The following is a 25,618-nucleotide window of genomic DNA, read 5'->3' as shown; positions in this document are numbered from 1 at the left end:
AACAACATGATACATGATTCATCAGAACCTGATCACACTTGATGAACCACCTCCCCGACAGTATGATGTTCATTTACTGTATTAATGTATTTTAGTAGTATGACGAACGTGTCTTGAGGCTTGAAAAACAAAGCTGGTTTCTTCACGTCGTGGAGAACAAAACATGCAAATCTCTCTAACTTGGAGATGAAGGAAAACAGTCCAAACTGAATCTGTACAGATCAGCTTCACGGATGAGACGTGGAGTCCATCGAGTCGTACTGTAACGCAGCTGTGAGCAGAAACATGGCGGATGATTTGGTGTTGGCGGTGTGTTTAAGGTCTCTCCGACATCCGCAAGTTGCATTCAGGGACCTAATTACAAATAAAACAAAACAAGACGTGAGCGAAAACTTGCATCACATGTCGGCTGCTCGGTCGGCCGAGTGTGACATGTTTATGTATCAGACGTGTGTGTGTGTGTGTGTGTGTGTGTGTGTGTGTGTGTGTGTGTGTGTGTGTGTGTGTGTGCAGCACATGTTTTATGTTGGTTAATAAAGGTGCATGTTTAATAGGCGACACATTCATGTTTATATTACGGGACGGTCGCTGGTGGAAGCCCGAAACTGACTGCAGGAAAAATGAAATGAAATTGGTATGAAGTGTTATATGGCTGCAGGTTTATAGACACACATACACACACGGACACACACGGACATACACACACACACACACACACACACATGGTGTGTGTGCGTGTGCGTGTGTGTGTGTCCGTGCGTGTGTGTGTGTCCTTCCTGAGGGTGATGGCTGCTTGGTTGTCGGGTCGTCTACGTTTTGTGTTGTGACCCAGAAATGAATCCCGCCTCTCTCTTTCTTTCTCTCTCTGTGTTTCGTAACATCTCCTCTTCACTGTCGGTGTCTGTCGTTAACTCCGGTCTGTTGTTGTCCCTCGTCCCACCAGCGTCAAGCTGTGCGTGAATTCAAGTTTAAGTTTTCCCCCTTGAGCAAGGCACGAGGAGGAAACCTGCGTCCCAAGCAAAGATGGAAGCTGGGGTGTGATGAAAGTGAAATGAGTCGGACGAGGATCAGTTCTGTGACTGTCTGCTAATAAACAGTTCTGATCCTTTTGTTCTGGTGGGGGTGCCGATGTTCAGCATGTTGTAATCCACGCGCACTTGAATGCAACACAAAATGAGGCCAGTCGTGTTCCGTCTTTATTTAAACCTGAAGGTCTGGTCGCAGTTTGAGGCCATAACACAGAGTAACAATTAGCGAACAACAACACAAAGACACAATGAGACAGAAAACACAGAGAAACATCATTAAAGTCGCTGAAATCAGGAGAAAGACTGGACGCACATATGAAAGTGTCCGCTCAGTAATTTGATGTTTTCAGCAGCTGCTGTCGTCCGGCCAGAAGCTAAAGGAGAGGCGGTGCAGGACGGGTAGGACAGGACGGGATGAATGGAAGGAGTCTGAAAGTTACAGAATGAGGTCAGGAAAGAGAATTAAAGAAGATTTGCAGACGTGAAAGAGAAGATGGAGGACGTGAGGAGACAGACACGAGCGACGAAGCAGGAAACACGACAGAAAAACATCACAGCTTCTAATTTCTGCTGCAGAAATGTTAAACTGGATCGACTCTCTGCAGCTCCGTCAGAAGGTTCCTGAGAGATCGTAGAAAACTGTGTGACCTTTTCAAATTCGGCGTGCTTTTTGTGATATCTGTGTGAGTGTGAGGATATTTTACTACTCAGAGTGTCGTAGTCGTGCAGAATAGTTCTGGAGCGTCACAGTAAAACAGCTCGTCTGCTGTGATCACAGTCTGCAGGAGAGAACACATCACAACCTGATCTCAGACCAGATTCACACCCTCAACATGCAGCTAATCCAACCACTGAACCAGTAACATAATATCACCAGACTCCATTAACAAATCTAGTGATTTTAAGAGTTGTTGAGTTAAAACAAACTTTATAAACATTATGAAAAGGAATCTCTGACAGATTCTAACTCATTGTGTCCTCCTTGTAAATTCAGCATTAAATATGATACATGAAGCCAACTGTCAACCACAACATCACCAGACTCCCTAAACAAATCAGCTAATTTAAGGAGTTGTTATGTAGCGTAAAACTTTATAAACATAGTGAAACTGAGTCTCTGACAGATTCTGAATCATTGTGTCCTTGTTGTAAATTCAGCATTAAATGTTTCAGCTGAAGTTGTTTGTCTCCTTGTAAAAAGTGTCAGTTTGTGGCAGCATGTCTGTACCAGCCTGTCTGCTTCTGTGTCTAAAGTGCTAAAGTCTTACCTGCCAACATTGATCAGCTGTTTGAACACACTGTTTACACTGATTTCACCATTTACACTCCATTTATGAAAGAAGAAACATGTTATTGATCTAAACATGTCACAGGTTACAAAGACACTAAACAGGAACAATATAGGCGACTTCTTTGTCCCCGTGGAGAAAGTCCCCAGACTCCCTTAACAAATGTGTCAGTTTAGTGAGTTGTTGAGTTGGAGACACTTTATAAACTCTGTGAAACTCTGTCTCTGACTCATTCTGCATTATTTGGACCTTCTTGTTAATCCAGCAAATGTTCTACATGAACTTCTTTCTTTTCTTTTCTCTGAGTCTTTTCGTCTCTGTGATGTTTATCTGAATGAGGAGCAGAGAATCTGATCTAAGATCTGAGACAAAAACTAAACAAAGACGTTGAGGCAGATTTGTTGTATCTGAGATGTTTTTCTGTCCTGTTGATCATCTTGCGACCTCACAGATCCGTCTGACATCTTCAGGTGTGCTTCATGTCACTGATGGTAGACGTACTGACGAGCATGTACGTGACCGACTGTTGGAACAGAACGGAAACCAGAACTGAGCCGCTCATCAGGACCTACTGTACTTGACATATGGGGGTGTGTGTGTGTGAGACTGAGTGGATGACAGCTTTTGATAAGAATGGAAAACAGAGCTCCATTTTCCTTTGATGTGGACACACACACATGCGTGCACACACACACACACACACACACACACACACACACACACACACACACACACACACACACTTTAGAAATCAGATTTGGGAGCTGTGAAGAATAAATGCATGAAGGGTTGAAAAACGAGGCCTGTCTAATCATTCAATTAGGATCCAAGGCAGATGGTCTGGACACACACACACACACACACACACACACACACACACACACACACCTCACACTTGGTCGGTCTTGCTCTCTCTGAACTCTCGTCTCTCTCTGTGTAATCCTGTAGTCAATCTCTCTCTCTCAGAGTAACTCAATACTCGATCGCCCTGTTTCCTCGTGCTAATGAGGCGCTGTCGTTGACCTGCACTTCATTACCTGGACTTCATTACCTGGACATCCCATAATAACCTGACTGTATACATGAGCCTGAGTCCAGTACAAACACAACATATGATCAGCACCTTGTTTCGAACAGGTCGGGACAGGAGCCTAAAAAACCTGAGAACTTAACAAATCCACAGGTGAGGACATCCTCGAGAGGCTCGTGCTGCATTCAGGTGCTCCTCGGATGGTTCAGTTTCTCGAGTTTGTTTTTCCGACTTTGGTGTGTTCGTGTGCGATGTGTTGAAATGTGGGAGCAACATGGTTGTTTTGCATTTGAACTTCACGGTTACAGCTGTTCCCAATGTTCAAGAAAGGAACGATACAACACTTGACTTTAGTAAAAGTTCCTTAACATGAACCCAACGTTTACTTCTGTCTGACATTGTGATGTCACAAAGTCACAGAATTAAAGATGGCTCTACTGATGTGGTGTTCAGGAGCAGTGTTTTTTGCGGGAGAGACGAGTGTCTATATGACTTTTTAACTTTCAAGATCTTTTAAATGCACTAGAACCTGAAACACACGGAGGGAAACAAAAAAGCACAACAAGGCTCGTTGCTTGTTGAACATGAGTATGTTGTTATCTGCACATCAGATTATTAATTGATGATGAGCTGTGTATTGATCTGTTCCGTCTCTGTGTGCAGCTGGTATACTGGGCCAGTCAGCAGCAGGATCAGGATGAGAAGATGGCTGGCTGTGTGTTTCCAATGGGACCAGAGAGCTTTCAGCGCTTCACGCCGGACTCCCTGGCGGCCATCGAGCAGCGCATCTTGTCGGAGGAGGCCCGACGCAACAAACAATACCAGGAGGTACACACAAAAACACACAACCAGGTAGCATTATTATCATTCAGACAAAATGAAACAAGAACCAGATGATGAGCTGTTGGAGGTTAAAACCAGAAAAAAATGAAAAGATGTGAGGCAGCTCCGGCAGGCAGATGTGAGCTGTGTTCCAGATGTGTTGATGGTGTGTGTGTGTGTGTGTGTGTGTGTGTGTGCGTGCGTGCCAGGACCTGGGCGATGTGGTGCTCCCCCGGCCCCGGCCCGACCTGGAGGCAGGAAAACAGCTGCCGCGAATCTTCGCCGACATCCCGTCTCATCTGGTGGGCGTTCCTCTGGAAGACATCGACCCGTACTACTTCAAAGACAAGAGGGTAGGTGTGTGTGTGTGTGTGTGTGTGTGTGTGTGTGTGTGTGTGTGTGTGTGTAAGAGGCTGTGGTATCAACATTTGTCCTGACTGATCCAATCACAAGTGGACAGCTTGGCGTTAACATGCATCTCAGGTGACCACTTGTGATCTGATGTCACTTCCTGCTCCATGTGCAGACAAACGTCACTGAGACAAACAGACTCCATGTTTCTACTCAAAGACAGAAAGAAATTCATGCAGAACATCAGAAGGTCCAAATAATGCAGAATGAGTCAGAGACAGAGTTTCACAGAGTTTATAAAGTGTCTCCAACTCAACAACTCACTAAACTGACACATTTGTTAAGGGAGTCTGGTGCTGTTGTGGTTGGATCAGTTAAAACAGTCTTCTTCTTCTTCTTCTTCTTCTTCTTCTTCTTCTCCCACATGTTAACTGTGTTGTTGCATCTCTGTCTCCCTCACAGACCTTCATAGTCCTGAACAAAGGGAAGGCCATCTTCCGTTTCAGTGCCACATCAGCCCTCTACATCTTCAGCCCTTTCCACCCCATCCGCAGAATCGCCATCAAGATCCTGGTCCACTCATATCCTTTACTGTCTCGCTGCTGCTGCTGCTGCTGCTGTGGACTGCTGACGCATCATCTGTGCTGCCTGTAGGCGGAGGCTGCAGGGAGGTCAGAGGTCAGAGGTCAGATACAGAGCAGCATCCCTGCAGCCTGGAGGAGGACGTGTGTGTTGCAGGAGCTCAGTGTGTGTTGCAGGAGACTGTGTGTGTGTGTGTGTGTGTGTGTGTGTGTGTGTGTGTGTGTGTGTGTGTGTGTGTGTGTGTTCCCAGGCCACCCTGGTGGCAGTATGGGGTGATAATGTAAACAGATGCATGCTGGGTGGTTTGTGGCTGCAGGCGTGTGCAGCAGTGAGTCCAGTTGAGACTCAGAAACATAAAGAGTGTTTACTCCCGGTTAAAGGGGCAGTGCACGGAGCGAACACATGAAGGTCAGGCTGATAGTCACAGTCTGCAGAGGCTTAATGTCCGCCGGGGATGAAGGAGGAGGACGCGTCCCTGCGACTGCTGCTGAGAGTCCTCAGAGTCTCTGAACGCCGTCGTGTGACAGAAGAAAACCAGTCGTTGCCTTTAATTATGACTGAGAGCTCAAAGCAAACACCAGTTAATAAAATCAACTGTCTGTGTTTTCTGCTCTGGAGGAGGTCTGTGAAGTACGGAAGCCCAGAGGGACACTTAAGAAATTTAGGATTTAAAGTCCGATTAAAGTCAAATGATTTTCTCTCTGTTCTGATTATGATTATTTACAATTTGATCTACTTAAGATTAAAACAGATTTCCGTTCTCTCTTCCACACTAATTAATACACTTTGTGATGAAACTCTTCTCAGGTTTACACACAGAAAAAAATCAATTAAAACAAGTTTCATATAAATTCATATATTCACAGAAACATTTCTGAACTCAAATAAGAGGTGCATTCTGAGGAAGACGTCAGGATATCTCAGCTGACTGTCACACGATGAGTCGATCACTGCACCTGTTTTAAATGTTTTATTGAAGATGTAAATGTACGTACGTGAGTGTGTGTGTGTGTGAGTGTGTGTGTGTGTGTGTGTGTGTGTGTGTGTGTATTGACACGACGATGCTCTGTGATGTGTCTGTGCTGACAGGTTAGCACACACAGAGCTGAGTGATGGGCTTTACGCTAACCGTTAGCTTACACAGTGTTGAGTGATGGTAAAGCTCATGCTAACACGCTCATGCTAACACGCTGTCATGTGCTTGTTACTCTGCCCTGATAATTACCCATCAGTCCCACCTGATTCACAGACTCTAGTTATCATGTGTTTGATCAGATGAAGTGTTACAGGATTATTAATGTGTATTAATGTTAATTTACATCAAACATGAACAGCCTTCTTTGCTTTAATGGACATTCAGCTCTTTATACAGCAATCAGTTACATAACTCACATACATGATTATTCTTTAGTATCATTTTTTTATCTAATTGCTAATAAACTGAATTAAAAATGTGCTACAAGTAGTCTGTAAAGTAACTAGTTACTAAAATAAATGTAGTGACATGAAAATAAGAATATTTGCCTCCAAAATGTCATGAAATGCAGGAACAAAGTAGCAGAAAGTTATAAATACTCAAGTAAATTCAAACTTACTTGCTACAGTATTTGAGTAAATGTACTCAGTTATATTCCATCTCTGAGTAATCGTGCTGCTGAGCTCTGAGAGTTCAGTCTGACTCCTACAGCTGGACGGGTTCCAGACACAGGTACAGGAATGACGGTGTATTTACCAATCATGTCAGTGTGTGTGTGTGTGCGTGCGTGCGTGCGTGCGTGCGTGCGTGCATGCGTGCGTGCGTGCGTGTGTGTGTGTGTTTTGAAGTGTCGTATTTCTAAGCCAGATATCATCTCGAGCTGTCTGGAGAGCGATAAACATGACCCGTAAATATTTCCCATCAAGGCGGTCTCTGATCTCACACACACACACACACACACACACACACACACACACACACACACACACACACACACAGACTGTGTCACTCTTAAAGTATTCCGACTGTTTTAAATCTTATAATTTCATCGTTTTATGTCAGATATCAAATCTTTGTGGCGGTTAGATTTGTGTAATTGAGCTCTGGCTCAGGCATGTGTGAGCTGACCAATCAGAGGAGACTGGGTATTCGGGAGGGGGCGGGGCTTAAAGACATAATTGTAACTTGCGTGACCATAATAAAGGAAATGAACTCTTTGCTGAAGCTGCAGTTTTGGGGTAATTGAATGAATTTGTTAACACTGGTCTTTCCGAAACTTTCTGAAACTTTCTGAAACTTTCCGAAACAGATAATCGACCGTTAAACCTCAAAGTGTATCTTCAGTTTTCTTTTTCATCAGTAATAAACATGTGGTTTCATGTTTCGAGGCCGTAGAATGATGTTAGATTAAATTCCAGGTGTTACTGAGAGGCCTCCAGCTGTGGCGTGTTGGCCGGTCGCTCGTCCCACGCCGCCGTCCACCTCGAGCTCCAGACGCCGAGCCAACATGACAGATATTACTTCACACCCAAAACTCAACAGCCTCCCCCCCATCACCCCTCCCCCTCCCCCCTCCTCCCCCCTCCTCCCCCCTCACCTCACACTCGTCTATTTTTACTTTGGGAAGCGGCTGCTGGTGTTGAGAGATGTCGAGCCGGCGGACACGCTGCTGTTGTCAGGAGGATAAGTGGGGGAAGAGGTCGCCGCCGGAGGTGTGGCGCTGCTGATGTGCCGGGTGTGTGTTCGTCTGAGCGAACATGTGTGCGTGTGTGTGTGTGTGTGTGTGTGTGTGTGTTGTAATGAGAGACAAAACAAAAATTGTGTGTGTTGAATGTTGGAGAACAAGTTGTGTTGGTCAAGTGGACTTTAAGTGTGTGTGTGTGTGTGTGTATGTGTGTGTGCACGTGTGAGTGCTCTTTTAAGTGTGTGTGCAGTCAAGTGTGTTCTGGATTTATGCCCGACCACAGTGGCGCCACAGTGACAAGCTGTGGTGTGAGGTGACAGTTGTTATGATGACACAAAGGTTGTGTGTTTGTGTTTTTTTTCCCTCACTATCGTAGTTTTTGGCTGAAAACAGTGTTTGACTACATTTCCCAGAGGGCCTCTCTCTGGAGGACACATGTTGGACACTGTGTCCCTCGAGTCTCTGCTCAGGGACCACGTTAATCCATCAGAAGCCTCCAAGCTGCAAACATCCACCAGCTGCGTGTCGTTGTGCTGTGGAGCGATCGCAGGAGGTTTGAAGAAACAGCTGATGGATTTTTTAAAGAATTGTGTCAAAATGTGTCGTATTCTTATCACAATATTAGTGATGTGTTGTTGGTGCTGCCCGGCACAAAGCACAGCGCTCTGTGGCTCAGGGGCTGTGTGCTTTGTGCTAACTGAGCTAGCTGTGTGCTAACAGCGTCAAACTGCCTCATGTCTCACTCACATGTGAGAAAACGTGACCCGAATGTTGCTTCGCTTGTTGGTCGTCTAAAAACAGTTTTGAGTTCCGACTCTTTGAACTTGATCAGTCCAGAGAACACGTGTTCAAAATCTGAAGTGTTTTATTTGAGCTCTCAGAAACAGAAGTGTTGAGCGAAGCTGACGATGTGACTGATGAGGCGGAGCGGATGATCAACCTGCACAGTCACGTTAATGAAGTTTAATATATTGTGTTATCGTTTATTGTTGCTGCTGCCGTGTCAGCACTGAATCAGCTTTGTGTTAATGTCGGATTATTTGTGTGTTGAGGTCCCACACGGCGCTGACAGGCTGCACTGACCCTCCATCATCACCGCGTGATTACACCTGGTATTATATATATTCAGATATTTAATACAAACATTAGTTTTTATTCTGAAGTCACATCAGTTTTAGATAAGAGTTGAAACGATTGGTCGATTTGAAGATGGAGGGAACAGGATGTGATGTGAAACCTTTCAGTCTTTTCACTGTTTTAGAACAAATGATTGGTTCTTTCAAAATAAATATCTGAAAGAAAGAAATTGTCTGTTTTTAGCTTCTTGTGTGAGCTCGGAAAATGTATTTAACTTTCAATCAAATCAAGTGATTAAAAAAGGAACACGGATATTAAAAAATCTAAAAATGGATTCAGAGAGAAATTCAGAGCAAAGACAAATAAAATAAAGGTGGTTAAAAAAAAGTAAAAGACAAAAGAATTAAAGATAATATGAGAAATTAAAAGTAAAAAGTGATTGCTCTCCAAAATGTCGATGATATAAAATAAAATATAATAATAAAAACAGTAAATTGTGGCTTAAAGAACTAAGAGTAATAATTACAAAGAGTGATGATGATGCATGAACGTGGAAGGCAGGAGGGAGCAGAACGGTGCGAGAGGTTCTGATGTGGGAGGTGTAACAACATTACCGGTACGGTGGCCTGGGAGGTCCAGAACAGCAGGGCTATCATTACGGCATAATTAGCTCCTGGCTCTGCGGCGGCGGCGGCGGGGGGACATTTGCGTTGTTTGTCAATCGGTAAGCGTATTATCTCGCCGCCTGCCACCGCGCTCCGGCAACATCATTACAGCCGGCACTCAATCAACAATTACCCTGCAGCTCAAACAACTTTCAGCTGGAGTTTGGGCCGCTCTCACATGGGGAGTATGTTCCTTCTGCCAAATTACAATAATTATGATTCATTTATAGCTGTGATTGACAGCTGAGCAGGTCTCACAAAGTCTCTCCCACCTCATCGCGTGCAGCGTGCTCAACCTGGCAGGTGAAGGTGATATTTAACATGTATCGCTGCCTTCTGACAGTTTGGAAAGTTACCGCTCCCCATTATGTGATGATTAGACAGGAGTGGGCCCTTTTTCTCCCCATCGGCGCCGTTAATGGCATATTAATTTGCTGTATTGAATGTGGCAGGCGTCGGAGGGGAGCCGCGCAGCTCACATGCTAACCCTGCGCAGCCTTTCAGTTCACTTCGTCTTTATTTAGCCCTAATGGGAAATCAGTGAAAGGTATTTAAAAAAAAAAAAAAAAGAACATGTAAAATCACTTCGGCATGTAGTGGCACACACACACACACACACACACACACACACACACACACACACACGGTGGCACAAAGATGTTTTTACATTTACATTTCGGGCGTTTAGCTGACACTCTCCACAGAGACTCACAATGAGCGAACAAGTCATAAAAGCTTCAGCTCCTCGATCGGCGGCGTCGCACCGAGGACATTTCCATTTTACATCTGAGCCTCTGCTCTTACCCTCCGTCACTCAGAGCCCAGAGTCACACTGAGGCACATTAACTTCCACTGTCTGAGTCTCTTCATGGCACTTATTGTCCTCAGCGCTCAGCCTCCACCTGCCACCTGCAGTAACAACTGTTTCTCACATCTGAAGCTTCAGCAGGTCAGACTCCTCCATATAAAGCACTCAGTACACCTGCAGGCTCCACCTGTGTTGTGTTCATTAACCTTTATTACAGGTGTGATATGTCCGATATATCAGCAGTGTCACCTTTACAAACAGTGTCCTGATGGCTTCAGGTTTGTCAGTGCTGAAACACTCAATTATCATCATTAAATATATAATAAGTCACATTTCTGCACTAGAATATCTAAAAACAACGACTAGCTGAAGAGATCCAGCACTTTCATGTTTTATTTATTTCATATAAAGTGAGTTTTGAATGTATGTGGCGTCCCTGCAGGTGTTTTTCCTTAACCTGCTCACGTTATTCAGTCTGTTCATCATGTGCACCATCCTGACCAACTGTTGCTTCATGGCCATGTCGGAGCCGGCGTACTGGGCCAAATACGTGGAGTAAGTACACCTGGAAACTTCTGTGTCCGTCTGTCTGGGACCAGTTGTATCACTCAATCACCGGTGAGGGTCGGGGGATTCCCACGGACCGTCTCACCGCTGGTGAGCCGCCAAGAAATACCAGCGCGCCATGACACGGTGACGGTATCTGATCCGGGGGAACGAGGTCATGAGGGAGGAAGGCGAGGAAGACGTGAGGCGGATCGTTCCGTTCAGACTGTAATCAGAGACAAAGAGTGTTTGATCTGATGTGTGAACCAGTGTTGTCGTCTCACTGAGATCAACATAGCTTGAAATATATTCCAGTCGATGTCGCTGCTGAACTGACGTGACACTGAGGAGTAAACGTTGACATGTTACTACAAATATCGAGTGTCATGTGGTGATAATGTTTCATTTATCATGTATATTTTTAATTAACATAATTAAGGTTAAAACAACATAAATGATGAGATATTTAACGAGTTGAACTCAAACACACTGAACTGTTCCTGTCTTCAGTCTCTCTGTGATCCAGAGCTGAAGAAGTTTCTGTTTGTTCTGCAGATGGACTCGTCTCTGGGTTCAGTTCTGAGTCACATGTTGTGGGAACAGTGTGTGATGATCTGATTAGGATGAGAAAACATCATGTTTGCCTTTAGATATCTGGTTTCCCTGCAAACAACTTGGGATCAGTCTTGAGCTGTGGACTCTGGTGAGGCGGCCATCTTGCCACACTGGTAACATGAACATGATGATACGTATTTTAGAAAACGTCCACGTTAAACTTAATCTGAGACGTTTGAAGGTATCTGTGGTTTGCTGTCTCTCCCTCCCTCATGGTTCTGTCGAGCCCGTCGGGTCGAACTTGTTTCTGGGGACAAAATAAATAAATGAAGGATGTTTGTCTGCAGCTCTGCTGGTTTTATGAATATTTACCTCTCCGTCTCTCTCCGTCCTTTTTGATGTCTCCTCCTCTACATTGCTGACCTGTTTTTCACTCCTCCTCCTCCTCCTCCTCCTCCTCCTCCCTCTCTCAGGTATACCTTCACAGGTATCTACACGTTTGAGTCTCTCATTAAGATCTTGGCGAGGGGTTTCTGTGTGGGGCCCTTCACCTTCCTGAGGGACCCCTGGAACTGGCTCGACTTCAGCGTCATCGTCATGGCGTGAGTCACACACACACACACACACACACACACACTTGCTTGCTGGCAGCTGTGTGATTGCAGTTGATGGTTTGTGTTGTGATATATATAAATATGGAGAATGTTTCTTTAAGACGTGCTTCTGAATGTAAATAACCCCGATCGCTCCCGACACGAGGAGGAAAACTAAATTCTGGAGGCGGTCCATCAAACTGAGTCAAAGAAAGACTGGGAGACCCGAGTCCTGTTCGTAAAAGATAAAACCAGGATGTGTTCCTGAACAGAACCGAGCCATTGTGGGGCTTAAACTACATTCATATGTTCCAACGGTCGAGAAGCGAACAGATCCCGTCTAGAACTCTGCATGTTGGTCTTCATCTTGTTGATGAGGTCGTAGTCTGAGGGCGTCGGATCAGCAGCCGTCACTGCTGTGGACTTCAAGCTTTTACTGTTGAGTCTCATCACAAACTGATGCTTCAGATACTGCAGACGCTGGTTAATCAACAGTCAACACGCTGAATCTTCAAATGTTGCCTGATTCTTCAGTTTCTCTGAAGCGACAGTCGTCTAAAGTACGATCAGTAAAAACCACGAGGTCGTCTGAGGACGAGTGACCGAGTGACTTTATCAACTCTCACAGTGGAGTGAAATGTAAAAATATTGCTAACATTCCCATGAAGAGACCGACAGCATCTGGAGCGTCTTCAAGCTTAAATCTGCTCTCAGTGTTTCTGTCAGTCACAATATAAAATCTGTAACTAACGTATCAGATCGACCAGCTGTTGTAACGCCGAGATGAATCCAGAGACTTTTATCTTCACAGAAGCTGCAAATCTAAATTACCTTGAAAGCAAAAAAAGAGTCAATATCAGTGAAGAAAAGAAAATCAATATGTTAATGACAGCTGCGTCTCTTTTAAACAGAATACAGAAATAATCACAATCATTTATACTGATCTTATTTATTATGACACATTCTAGTTTTTATTTTCGAAAGAGTGAAACATGAAATAAAAACACTTAAATAAAGGGTTGGAGTGAACACGTTCAGTGAGCCTCGCTGTGATTGGCTGTGATGCTGCAGATCAACCAATGCTTCCTGTACACGTCACAATAAAAGCCCGTCAGGAGCAGGTTATGCAGTCGCAGCTGCTGGAAGGCTTTTATTGTGAAACATCTGTTGAAATAACAGCAAAGTAGAAATGAGTGGAATTAATCGTCATGGAGTTCAAAAGAGAAGCTGGGTCTGACCCGACAGCGTTGTACTGACGGGATTAGAGGAATTAAGAATAAAGACTGATACAGGAGGTTCTGTTGGACGTCAGCTGGTTCAGCTCAGCTCAGACACCTCTGCACAGTCAGCAGAAAGTCTGCTCAGCTACTGAAGGCGTCTCATTGTGCTGTCAGCCCAAAAGCTCCGACCGCTCAGAGGAAGAAGAACCAGCAGCGAGCCGGACAATTCACGGGCTTTTATTCTGACGGGCTGCATTAATTAGTCATGTATTTATAAACATATGTTACATCATGACATCGTACAGATGAAACTACAAGACAGAATAAAACCCAGTCAAAATGTTTTGATCTGTTATGAACTTTATATAATAATCCGACGTTCTGAGACGACCCGGTTCATCCTGTGTCACTTTAAACGACCCGTTACTGTTGAACAAGCTCAGCAGAGGTCTGACAGGTGAACATGACGTCACTCTTCATGGCGTCTCCGCCGGTCGGGGCCTCATGTGAGGTTTGTAAAATAAACTTCTCCTTCATCAGGTTCTGGTTTGTTTTAACGACATCCGGTTTCTTTTATGTTTTCACACATGCAGAAAAAAAAACCGTTGTACTGGACAAGAAACGTGAATAATCTGGAAACTCTGTTTAATCAGACAGCGATCGCTGTGTTAGTGATTCTTCCACCAGATGTGGATCAGAACCTCCTTGTGGACGTGACAGTAACACATCTGTACTTTTACTTCAGCAACATTTTAAAAGCAGAACTTGTGATTGAGGACTTTAATATCGTCACGTTGGTACTTTTTCTTGAGCGAAGAATTGAAACGCGTCACATTTCTGTCAGTCGGAGTTGGTCTGCTGTCCTCCCTGTGACTGATCAGGATTCAACGAGGCAGAATCAATAAATCAATACAGTTTAACAGATTTTCTCTGGACTCATGTCAGACCGGTCCAACACCAGCTGGTTCTGATCAGGGCGAAACAACTGAGTCATCTGTAAACTCATCGACGATAAATTAAAGTTGATTTGTAGAATCGTTGGAACCTTGGTGGGATTTGAACCCTGAACCCTGGCGGGGTCGGTGCCTTGCTGCTGCCGCTGACCTCGACTCTCCTTGAGTGAAACCCTGCGATGTGTCCCGTGTGGTGGGGTCGCGGGTCAGAGGAGGTCCATTAGGAACGCTCCTCCCCCGACGCTGCTCGTCAGGAGGAACTATGAATGATTGGAACTATGTGACCTCACTCCTGCTCAGAGGAAGTTACTGTAGAGTTATTATCCAGCGACCGACTGAATATTAACAACAAATCAACAATTAATCGATCTGACACCCGAAACTTCAACAGAGCAGCAACGTAACGTTTGTTTACTGTTTGAATTCTCACCGCTCAGCCCATCGATCTGTTTCAGTCGGAGCGTCCCTGAAAGCACCACCAGTGACAACGCTCAACGTTTAAATATTAATAAACCTCATGAGATGAATTATTTATTTCTTAAAACATATAAATCCACCAGAAAGCTCCTTTTAAAGAGTCATGTTGCTACAATCCTTTGTGGATTTTAGGTTTTATCTTCAGTTGAATGCTTCAACATATTTACACAGATATAAAGAAATACATGTGTTGAAGTGAAGAATCACAGATAATAAAGGAAAGTTCAGGTGAGAACAGAGAATATAGGTGAGGAGCAAACAGAAGTGCCGATGATGATGTCAGCCTCGCAGCCTCGGTCCCTCTGTGACCCGGCCACTTCAGTAATTGACTGACTGATGGAAAATCGCTGCCGTTTGGTTTGGTTAGCGATCAGGTGGCGATCAATCAGGCAGCTAAAGAGCGCGAGCGTGCGGCGAGGGGACGCCGGCGAGAAGATAAACGATCAGAGTGAACCGATGGGATCAATAGTTGACCCCGCGGCTCGGCTCCGAGGTTAGTGCGAGGTGTAATGAAGCGGTGTCACCTCCAACCGGACCGCCTGCTGAACGCACGTCTTGATGAAGGTGCCCTCGGATTAAAGGACAAATCCACCATTAAAACTGCTTCCTCTTATCAACCCGCCAAAATAAGACACATTTCATCCAGATTCATGGAACAGCAAGTACTCCTCCTCATACTTACTGTTGATTTGCTTTTCTAAATATGGTTTGGAGGGAACATAACTGGTCCTTGTGTTCATGGAGATCCTGGCAGTGTGACAGGTGCTCACAGGTCGCGTTCAGGGAACAAAGACTCTTTAAAGCTCAGCAGATATCTAAGAAATGAACATGACGTCACTTACCGTCCTCATGTCAGATTTGTAAAATAATCTTCTCCTTCTTCATGTTCTGGTTTGTTTTAAGGACATCCAGTTTCTTTTATGTTTTTTCATGCGCGCAGACGTAAAAGAACAGAAGTAACTGATAACATGCACAGAATGAAACGTCACACTGGGCAAAAACCAAAAACGTCTTTTATCAGAACGTCAACGTGAATAATGTGGAAACTCCTTCAGATGATAATCAGTTCATTCATGTTCATGTAGATGTGATGGGAAGTGATTCTTCCACCAGAACAGGGTCTTAATTCTGGACCGAGACAGATCCACCGCCCAGGTCCTGGTTTGATCCATTCAGTAGTTTCTGTGTGATCCTGCTGACAAACCGACAGAGAGACAAACACATGGAGTGGATCAGAACCTCCTCGTGGACGTGACAGTAACAGTAACACACTTTTACTTCAGGGACATTTTATAAACAGAACTTTACTTGTAATTGAGTATTTTAATATATTCTCTGGAACAATAATAATTCTGGTGTTCCCGGACCAGCACCAGCACCAGCAGCAGCACCAGCACCAGCACCAGCAGCTCACCTCCTCACTTCTCTTCTCTCCTGGAAGACGTTCGCAGCTTCTCTTTGTCGATCACATGACTCACAGAAACACTGGAGGTTTTAAAGCACAACCTTCTGCCATCACGACTTCCCTCCAACATGATTAATGATCCCACCTTATTCTTTGCCAAAGGAAACTTGCTGATGCTGCAGATTTCCTTCAGTTATTAAGTTAATCTCCACAGAACACGTGTGATGTGAGCGTCCTGCAGCGAGACAACAGAGACAAACGGATGAAGCCGTTAATCTGAAGGACTGAATTAAGTAATTGTGGGCTCTGATTTAGGAGACGGCGAGCAGCAATTATTCACTCATCTGAGAGTATTAATTACTAAAACTGAGAGAAGGAAATAAGTGAATTTAGCTTCAAATTGTTAACTTATCTTGTTTTGTTTCTCCGTGTGACAGCTGCCGACTCTCCGCTGCTGCTCGTCTGCTCTCACGGGGGGTCGATCCAAATCTCTCAAACTCTCAGAGACGCTAAACGACACACACACTTTTCTTTTTAAATATTCCACCTGTTTGTGCCTTCATCTCCCATCTGTCTGCTGGAGCGACACACACACACACACACACACACACACACACACACACACACACACACACACACACACACACACACACACACACACACACACACACACACACACACACACACACACACACACACACACACACACACACGCACACACACGCACACACACGCACACACACACGCACACACACACACACACACACACACACACACACACACACACACACGCACACACACACGCACACACACGCACACACACACACACACACACACACTTACAAATATCAGTAGGTGTGTGTCCTTGAACCGAGGGCTGTCCTGCGGTCAGATGGATCTTTAGCAGGACAGGGACACATAAGTCACCTCTACACACACACACGCACACACACACACACGGATGGAGAACATGTGTGGTTGTACACACACACACACAAAAAAATGCTGTTATATGTATGAACACACACATCTTTTACGTCTTAAAACACGTACACACACTCTGCCCCTGACACATCACCCCTCTGTGCCGAGCTTTATTAAAACCAGAGTGATGGTCGGAAAATAGACACACACGCACACATGCTCAGACACACACACACACACGATCACACTCACGCACACACACTAAATGTCTGATTGATGCCCTCCTCCCCTCCCACTGAGTCAGGATTCCTATGGTAACAGAGTCCATAACCCTCCCCTCCCCTCCCCGACCACACACACACACACACACACACACACACACACGGCCCGCCTCTGTGTTAGTGATATTACTGGTGTAATGACATGTTAATGGCTGCCATCACCAGACCAGCAGCACCAGGCTCGTCAGCATTAGAGCAGCAGCGTTTTATTTCTTCTTGGCGTCATAAACTCTCTCACTTAATCGTCACTACGTTAATTAAAAAGCATCTGAATTATTAACTCAAAGACACGAGAGCCTGATCCAGCACAACATCAGCTGTCATCAACTCTTTCTCTTTTACTTTCCAACATAACCAAGATTTGATAAAGTATGTGTTAATAAACAAAGAGCTTGTTTAAAGGTTGTAGCTGAATATTAATTAAGAGACAAAACAGTTTTGACATTATAACTCTACGTACTATGATATCTAAGTTAGCATGCTAACCAGCTAGCCCGGCCTGCCGGTGCTGTTGCTGGTTCTGTCTTCTAGTCTTTACTTGATTCTGACCAGCCTGTTCTGGCTGCTGCCCCTCCTCCAGCCCACAGTAATTCAATCAGCCTGCCAGTCAACACCAGTGAAATATGAGCCGTAATGGAGGGTCGCTGGCAGCTCGGGATCAGATGACTCTGATCTTACCAGGGGCCCAAAATGGCCGCCATCGCCTGGTCTTCGTACAGCTCTCAGCCCGGCTGCATCCGAACCCGTCGTCACATCTGAGCTGATGGGAGTCATTGCTATTATATGTTTTGTTTATTTGAGTTGTTATTAATTTATCAAATGTCTTCGTCTTTCTTTACAGTTGACCCGTAAGAACCCAGACCCATTTGAGGACATTTATTAAGGACGGTGATTATTGTTTCTTATGGGTTAACATATAGAGGTGTCTTTATGCTGAGCCAGCATCTACCTGGCTGGTGGCGGGTCTGGTTTAGACAGTCTTTATCGTAAATACGAGCAGAAACAACAGTTCTTATAACCCTCGGCCCATCTGGAGGGATCTGTAGTCCCAACACATCACACAGCCAGTGAGCATGAACACACACAGTGGAGCGGCGGGGCTCAGTGTCGGGGCTGAGGGGTGTGTTCGGGTCAGAACTGATAATCCAGCCAGTCGCTGCTCTGACTCTGCAGACAGCTTCCTGTTTGAAATGTTTGGGTCAATGTTGGTTCTCACAACACAGGATTGTACTTTTAACTCACCGCCATATTTTCAGACTTTGTTATGTTTTTCTTCTTTTGTTGTATGTTGACAACCGCCACACTGCCCCCTACAGGCTGTTAACAGAGTTTATCAAAGTAGGGAACCTGCAGGCGCTGAGAACCTTTAGAGTGCTGAGAGCCCTGAAAACTATCTCAGTCATCCCAGGTAAGGCCTCACCACCACCAGGGGTCGACACGGGACAGAAACCCCCCCAAACAAACGCTCGTCATCGTAAAAGTCGTCGTGAACGTCCTCTCTTGTCCGTCCCATGTCTGCCGTGTCTTGCAGCACCAGCACCCCGCCCACTTCCCCACTCTCTGCCCAATCAGGGGTCTCAGGTGTAGTCACCTGATCTGAACTGACAGGACAGCAAGGAAGGAAAAGTCAGACATGTAAACGCTGAACACATGATCCTGAACTGGAGACTTTAGCTAACTCGTTATTATCAATCATTTCATGAAAATAGACCAAATATTTTTTGGATTTAAAGGGAAGTCTGCTGTTTTCAGACCTGGGCCTTGTATTTACCTGTTCTGGTGTGTAAATGATTCATACTTATCAAAAATGTAGAAATCAGTCCAGCAGCTCCGACACAGCTGCGATGTAATCCTTTGGGGCAACCGTGACCATCAAAGTAACGTCTCCTAAATATTTTGGTTTTTGTCCCTTACAGGCTCAGGTTGTAATATAAGAGTCTGACATCAATCCAAACCAAGAATGTAAAAAGGAAGTAGTGAAGTTATAAGCCGTGAAATGGTAAATTGTTCAAAGATCTTCTCCAGAGGTCAGACAACGTGTTTTAAAACCCTCTCACTGATCTCTAATGTTTAAAAGTAATGATGCTAATAATGAGTTGAAAGTTCCTTTTGTTTAGTTGGCATCCTCTCCTCTGATAGTCTGGACATCACAGAGTCATAGGTGATGTTGAAATAAAGTCCGAGACCTGCTGATTCCCAAAGAACTGTTTACACATCTGAACATGTAAATGTACAGCCAGGTTTAAAAATACCGGAATTCCCCTTTAATCAAGACCTGTTCCCTGGTCCTGGAAGACTTGAAAGAAATTGATTTGTTTGTATTTTTAATAGTTGAAATGAAAAATAAAATTTGACTTTGATAATTTATTGGGTTGGTTCTTCAAACCAAAAAATACCCTCAACACCCAGAATGATGAAGAACGAGTGTGTTGATGAGACTCAGACTGACTTGACTTGATCTCCAGTTTGTTTCCGTGTGAGCAGCTTCGACCGTCTGACTTCCTCTTCTTCGTAGACGATGTCTCCGTCTCTGATCCTCCAACCATCCGACCTGGCCTGTCTCGACTGTATCTCTCTGTCTCTCTCGGTATCTCCATCTTTCTATCCCTCCGTGTCGGCTCGTTGTTGCTCAGTGTGGTCAAACCCTTCTGTGTGTGTCTGTTCTTGTGCTTCTGTCTCCCGGCTTGTTGCAGATATGTGACTGAGTTTGTGGACCTGGGTAATGTGTCAGCCTTAAGGACGTTCAGGGTGCTGCGAGCGCTCAAAACCATCTCTGTCATCCCAGGTGAGGAAGCGAACGCAGGGGAGTGAATATCAAACCTGCTGGCTGGAGCCTGCTGGAAGCGCTAAATCAGTGGCTGTGTTTGAGATCTTAACCTGCATACTACCTACTGTTTACTCTCCGCTTTTCAACATGCACTTACATAAAGTACACATAGGTAGTATGCAGGGAGAAGCAATGAGGTCTTCTTGGTAATTGGTTGTGAGTGGACATCAGAGGCTCAGCAAACAGCAGCTTCACTCCTGCACTCTTTAATGTTTCAGCCTTGACTACTTGAGCTAGCTTCACCCGTGTAGTTGACTTCCTCCATTTGTCATAACTGAAAATATATATAATGTAATATCAGAAAACATGACTGTTATCTAAATACAGAGCTGACATTTTTATTGACATATTGAAACAACAGCTGTTGCCGACTCACTTGGCACAATTTGTTACCTGATTCAAATACTGAAGCTGTCAAATTGTTAAAATAATGAAAACATAAAAATTTCAGTAAAGAGATCTTTGTTAAGCAGGAGCCAAAATATAATCCAGTCCAATCAGTAGATCAGTTTGTTTATTGTTGGCCTTTATATTTAAGTTTCCATGCATCAATAAGTGAAGTGATATTTGCCATGTTACCTTTAAGAACAGGCAGCTAGCAAGAAATGCTACATTTAGCAGCAATTAGTAGTTAATTTAGCAACAAATCTATCAGTACCTGTCCATTAGGAAACTCTATGCATCACCTCAGGACTGCAACTGTCCTCTTTTCTTGTTGGATGCTGTTAGCAGCAAGAGTTCAGGATGAACAGCGTTGGTTCATTGTTGTGCATATAAATGAGGTATAGATTAAGAAATACGTGATTAAATACATCAATTATGACGTCATGGGAACATTAAAAGATGGGTCAATTGATTGGAGGGGGAGTGAAGGCTTCAGTCCTGTGATTAAAGGTGTAGATTATAACTTTAAATAACCAAATGTTGAACTGTTTCTATGAATGTGTCGCTGGCTAGCCTCTGTATGACTCCACTGTGCATGTTAGCATGCAGCGCCAGCAGCGTTATTAAACCATACTCATGCTGTGGCCTCGTTATAACAATGTCTAACACATGTTATAACTCTATCACAGCCGTAGCAACATGTGGAGAGCATGTCATCACTGCAGCCATGACTAAACGTAATCATTCATTAGCTTACAGACGCTTCCATGCTAACAAGAACAATGTGAATCTTATTAAACTGACGAGGGAAGATTTGAGTCAAGTGTCTGTATCTAATGAATTCACTCAAATGAAAAGTGAAAAGAGAAACTGGTTGTCTTGGATTCGGTAAGATTGGCCGAGGACAGTCAACTTGTCTGCACCCTTTGTGTTCGGAGTGTGTTGTGTTCCTGCTGTTTTCACCATATGTTCACGTGTGTGTTGTGTTTTTATCTGAATGTCAGTGGGGAGTTCGTGGTCTGTTTTGCTTCTTTCTGTTGGTGACAGTGACTTTTATTTTCCACAGTTGAAACACTTTTGAAAAAAAGCTGCTCTCAGGTGAAAACTTTCAACTTCCAAGAAAAGAACAAAATGAACATGTATGAAATAAAACCGAATGTGGCTGAAGGAGATTTTCACCTCACAGCAGAGTTATATTTCTATTGGCTGATTAGAGTTACTTCCTCCAAATAACTGGAGCATAAAGGTGGTGGCCCTTTGGTCTAATTAGCTTTGGAACAAAGAATAAATATTGATGTCCTCAAGTTTTTCTTCGACAAATTCAAAATGTATGTCCCCTTTGGGACTGGAGTGAAATATTTAAGATTTTGCATTTTGGATGGAGGCTGTAAATTTGGATAATGACTTCAGTGAAGGTGGCTGCCATCTTTATTGCTCCTGATTCATTGATTAAAGCACTTCAAGTACAACATGTGTGACCCTTTGTTTAAACCAACTGCTTGTGTTTCATTGATTTTTTTGGGTTCAATTTAAAAATCAAATTTTTGTAAATACGTGTTGTCAAATAATGATGTCATTGTGTTAGTTGAGGGTTCGTTGCCACAATAACATTTTCCTAAATGTTAATCCTGTCTGCGTCCCCGGCGGTCCGGCAGGCCTGAAGACCATCGTCGGTGCTCTGATCCAGTCGGTGAAGAAGCTCGCCGACGTGATGATCCTCACCGTCTTCTGTCTGAGCGTCTTCGCCCTCATCGGCCTGCAGCTCTTCATGGGGAACCTGCGGCAGAAGTGTGTCCGCAGCACGGCGCACTGCGTCAACGGCAGCCTGCCGACCAACACGTCCTTCTACTGCAACAACAAGACCTGGGCCTCCCTGAAGGACTTCATCAACGACGAGGGTGAGAGTCAAACTCTGAACTGTTGCTGTGGAAATGTTCATTATGTGTCCTTCTAAGGGCAAATTCAATTTCATTTATGCCCCATAAGACAAATTTGCAGTGGAGTGTGATGATTGATCTAAGGAGTGAAGCTGCTGTGTAGTCTGGTGGTACGGCATAATTCTGATCTGGTGTCAGATGGCAGCATGGTGAACAGGCTGTGGCTGGTTGGCTGCTGTCTTCTAGTATCCTTCAGACTCTGTGCTGACATCTCAGATCTCACTTCAGAACAGAAACATTTCTTAGACAAAGAAAGAAATATTTTCATCCATGAAGTTGCTGAATTAACAAGAAGGCTTACACGCTGAAGAATGTGTTGAAGACAACATTTCACAACGTTTATAAAGTTTCTCTTACGCAAAAAGTCTCAAAATTGAGCGGTTTGTTAAGGGAGTCTGGGGACTTTTTCCACAGATGACAAAGAAGTAACTTATCTTGGTTGCCGTTTGTAAAATTTGACATGTTTACTGTCAATATGTTATAGTCTTTAATCTGGAGCAGACAGGCTGGTACTACAACAACTCCATGTTTTGATTGAATGCTGAATTTGCCAGAAGGCACCAGTTATTAATTTAAAGTAGTAAAGTCTCACAAAGTTTGTTAAGTTTCTCCTCATGAAACAATTCTTAAAATCGTGTGATTTGTTGAGGGAGTCTGGTGCTGTTGTGGTTACTGGTGTGATGGTTGAATCAGAAACATACAGTGCTTTGACAAACTTCTGCTGCTTTCTATTACTCTGTATAAGTTGACGAGAACTTGGCTCTTGAATTGAACCTTTTTAAGTCTCCTAAGAAGTAGAGCTTTTATCGTGCTTTTATTTTAATTGCGGTGACGATGTGTGAAGACTACGATGGGGTCTCTGTAATGTTCAGTGTCTTTTCCTCCTTTAATGTTAGCATCACTTAAGATGTCTAGTTTCAGGTGTTGATTTTAGCATGTTTCAATGAAGAAATTAAGTCTTTAAGGTGTGAATAGCTCAGTCTGCTCCCAGAGGTTCATGTGAAGGTTTGTTGCTTCTATCTTTGTGGAATAATTCACTTGGACGCTCGATGTTCACACCGTCAGTCAGTGACCTGGTTCTCTCTGCAACCATCCAGTGGGTTCACATTTACAAATACTGAAACCTCGAGCAGCAGTCTGGTCGACTGTGAACTCCTCAGTTACAGTGACTGAATATTGAAGACACAGAGGTGTTGTGCTGTTGTTCTTCGTGTTCTTTGAGACTTTCGGAGAAGTGATTTGTTTTTGTCTGGAAAAGTTAAGATGTCTGGCTGAAACGTGTCCTGAAGACCTGGAGCCGGCTGTCATGTAAAGACCATTAAAGGTCCGGTGTGCAGGACTGAAGAGGATCTATTGGTCGAGATGATTTTATTATGTATGTAAATATGTTTTCAACAGTGTGCAATCATCAGAAATTAAGAAATCACTGCAGAGTTTTTGATAAAATCCTCCACGGCGGACCTTTATGTAAATAAGATGTGAAAAGAAAAACTTCCCCTCATATATGATGACATGTGGTGTCCAGTTCTGATAGAGCACGTCGGCTTCCAGTAAAATAAGCACAATAATAACAGAATGAAAAATAAAGGGACATTTCCAACATTTTAACAACAATCAAGAGCAGCAGGAACACGAGACACTGACTGACGGAACAACGCTGCACGAGCCAGCATTGTTTCCTAAATGGACTGGAAAATACTGCGCGCCAACACACACACACACACACACACACACACACACACACACGAAGGTCATGTCAGGTCAGTTGGTATATACACTGTTTGACATGTTGTCCAGGAACATAATATACGTTATGTGAACACACTTTTACACACACACAGACACACAGTATATATAAGCATATAGAGGTCAGGCAGCACACACACACACACACACACACACACACACACACACACACACACACACACACACACACACAGGTCGAGGTCAGGGTTAAGGTAAACACTTAACGCTGCTGTCAGATGAAACCTGAGCTGCTCATTGTCTTTTCTCTCTTCATCTTATTTCTTCTTTTCCTTCATCATCCCGACAAGAGATGACCTCACATTAACAGAATGTTTTTTAAGATCCCATATTATGTTTTTCATCAGTTTCACACAGCTGTAAGAGGTCCAAAAACTCTCTATCCGATATGCATTGCCCCAAACCCATCCTGAATTTCAGCTGTCTAAAGTCGCTCTACAGAGCTCTATTCACAGCAGTCTGTTTCTGTGCCTGCACCTTTAAATGCTAATGAGCTCCGTCTGTCCACGCCCACTTGGAGAGCTCTTCCTGCTACGTCACTCTCAGGGAGGGGAAGCCCCTTGCGTTAGCGGTTAGCATGCGCTAATGTTTATGGTGGATGTATATATGTATCGCTGTGGCTCGCGGAGATTTCTTCGTTCACCCGAACCAGTTTGACCCAGAACCGGACCCAGAAGGAGAAGCTGCTGAAGAAGTCCAGACTCTGTGGCTGCAGCAGGACGTTTCAGAATGGTTAGTGTGTCTGTATAATGTTAGTTTGTTCGTATGTGTTGTAACAGTTGCTAGCGTGAAGCTAACGGCTAACAGCTAGAGAAAGCTGTGTTTGTCTCCAAACTCTTGGACACTGTTCGCATCGTCTCTGTCTCCAGTCTGCATGTTTCCAGACGTTTTACTGTGACAACCAAGCTGCATCGTAATATTATTAACATTAAACGCCATTGCATAGCGGACCGAAGCGGAGCTAACTAGTTAGCCAGTGTCCAGCTGACTTCACCAGACTCGTAGCAACTATAAATACTATCAAACCGCGGCGACACTTCTCGGTGGCTCGGGTGCAGTTTGCTGGGTCCGGTATGGTTTGGACTGATCCTTTTACGAGGGTCAGTGTCGACCTTTGTACTGACCCTCGTTACTGAAGCAGTCAGATGTGAAGCGATTAGCAAACACACACAAGCTAACACGGACCGCAGCCGGCACGTTGTCTTAAAAATGAAACGTAAACACTGTCGTTTCTGTTGTTCTGCAGCTGGGACAGAATATAGACACTGATGTCGGTTTATACAACCAACAACAGAGTAATTTGTGTGTCCAGCTCTGAGTGAAACTCTGCTGTCTCACTGCTGGACACACCGACCTTCACCTCGGGGATGAAGCCTCCTCTCAGATATCTCCTGTCTCCGCTCAGAGGAGGCCGGACTATGATAATGACTCCTTTAGTTA

The 25,618-nt window shown here is 44.2% G+C and overlaps 2 protein-coding genes across 4 annotated transcripts in view; both read left to right on the top strand.

Moving 5' to 3' along the window:
• LOC119009057 (NACHT, LRR and PYD domains-containing protein 14-like) overlaps positions 1-25,618 on the top strand; it is a 308,098-nt gene that overhangs the window by 124,667 nt on the left and 157,813 nt on the right. The gene's annotated exons all lie outside the window — the stretch shown is intronic.
• LOC119009049 (sodium channel protein type 4 subunit alpha-like) overlaps positions 1-25,618 on the top strand; it is a 159,284-nt gene that overhangs the window by 30,793 nt on the left and 102,873 nt on the right. For 2 of the 3 annotated variants that reach the window (XM_037079965.1, XM_037079963.1), the window contains exons 2-8: positions 4,011-4,175; positions 4,379-4,522; positions 4,983-5,101; positions 10,778-10,867; positions 11,887-12,015; positions 19,960-20,051; positions 22,133-22,375. In XM_037079965.1, coding sequence (XP_036935860.1) covers positions 4,053-4,175; positions 4,379-4,522; positions 4,983-5,101; positions 10,778-10,867; positions 11,887-12,015; positions 19,960-20,051; positions 22,133-22,375 — 940 coding nt within the window. In that variant the 5' untranslated portion in view covers positions 4,011-4,052. Of the gene's footprint in view, positions 1-4,010; positions 4,176-4,378; positions 4,523-4,982; positions 5,102-10,777; positions 10,868-11,886; positions 12,016-18,582; positions 18,675-19,959; positions 20,052-22,132; positions 22,376-25,618 lie in introns of all 3 variants that reach the window. The other variant, XM_037079964.1, reaches the window with a different exon arrangement.

Source organism: Acanthopagrus latus, chromosome 19 (assembly GCF_904848185.1).
Source record: "Acanthopagrus latus isolate v.2019 chromosome 19, fAcaLat1.1, whole genome shotgun sequence".
Classification (NCBI taxonomy): Eukaryota; Metazoa; Chordata; class Actinopteri; order Spariformes; family Sparidae; genus Acanthopagrus; species Acanthopagrus latus.
This window is presented reverse-complemented; position numbering and strand designations above follow the sequence as displayed.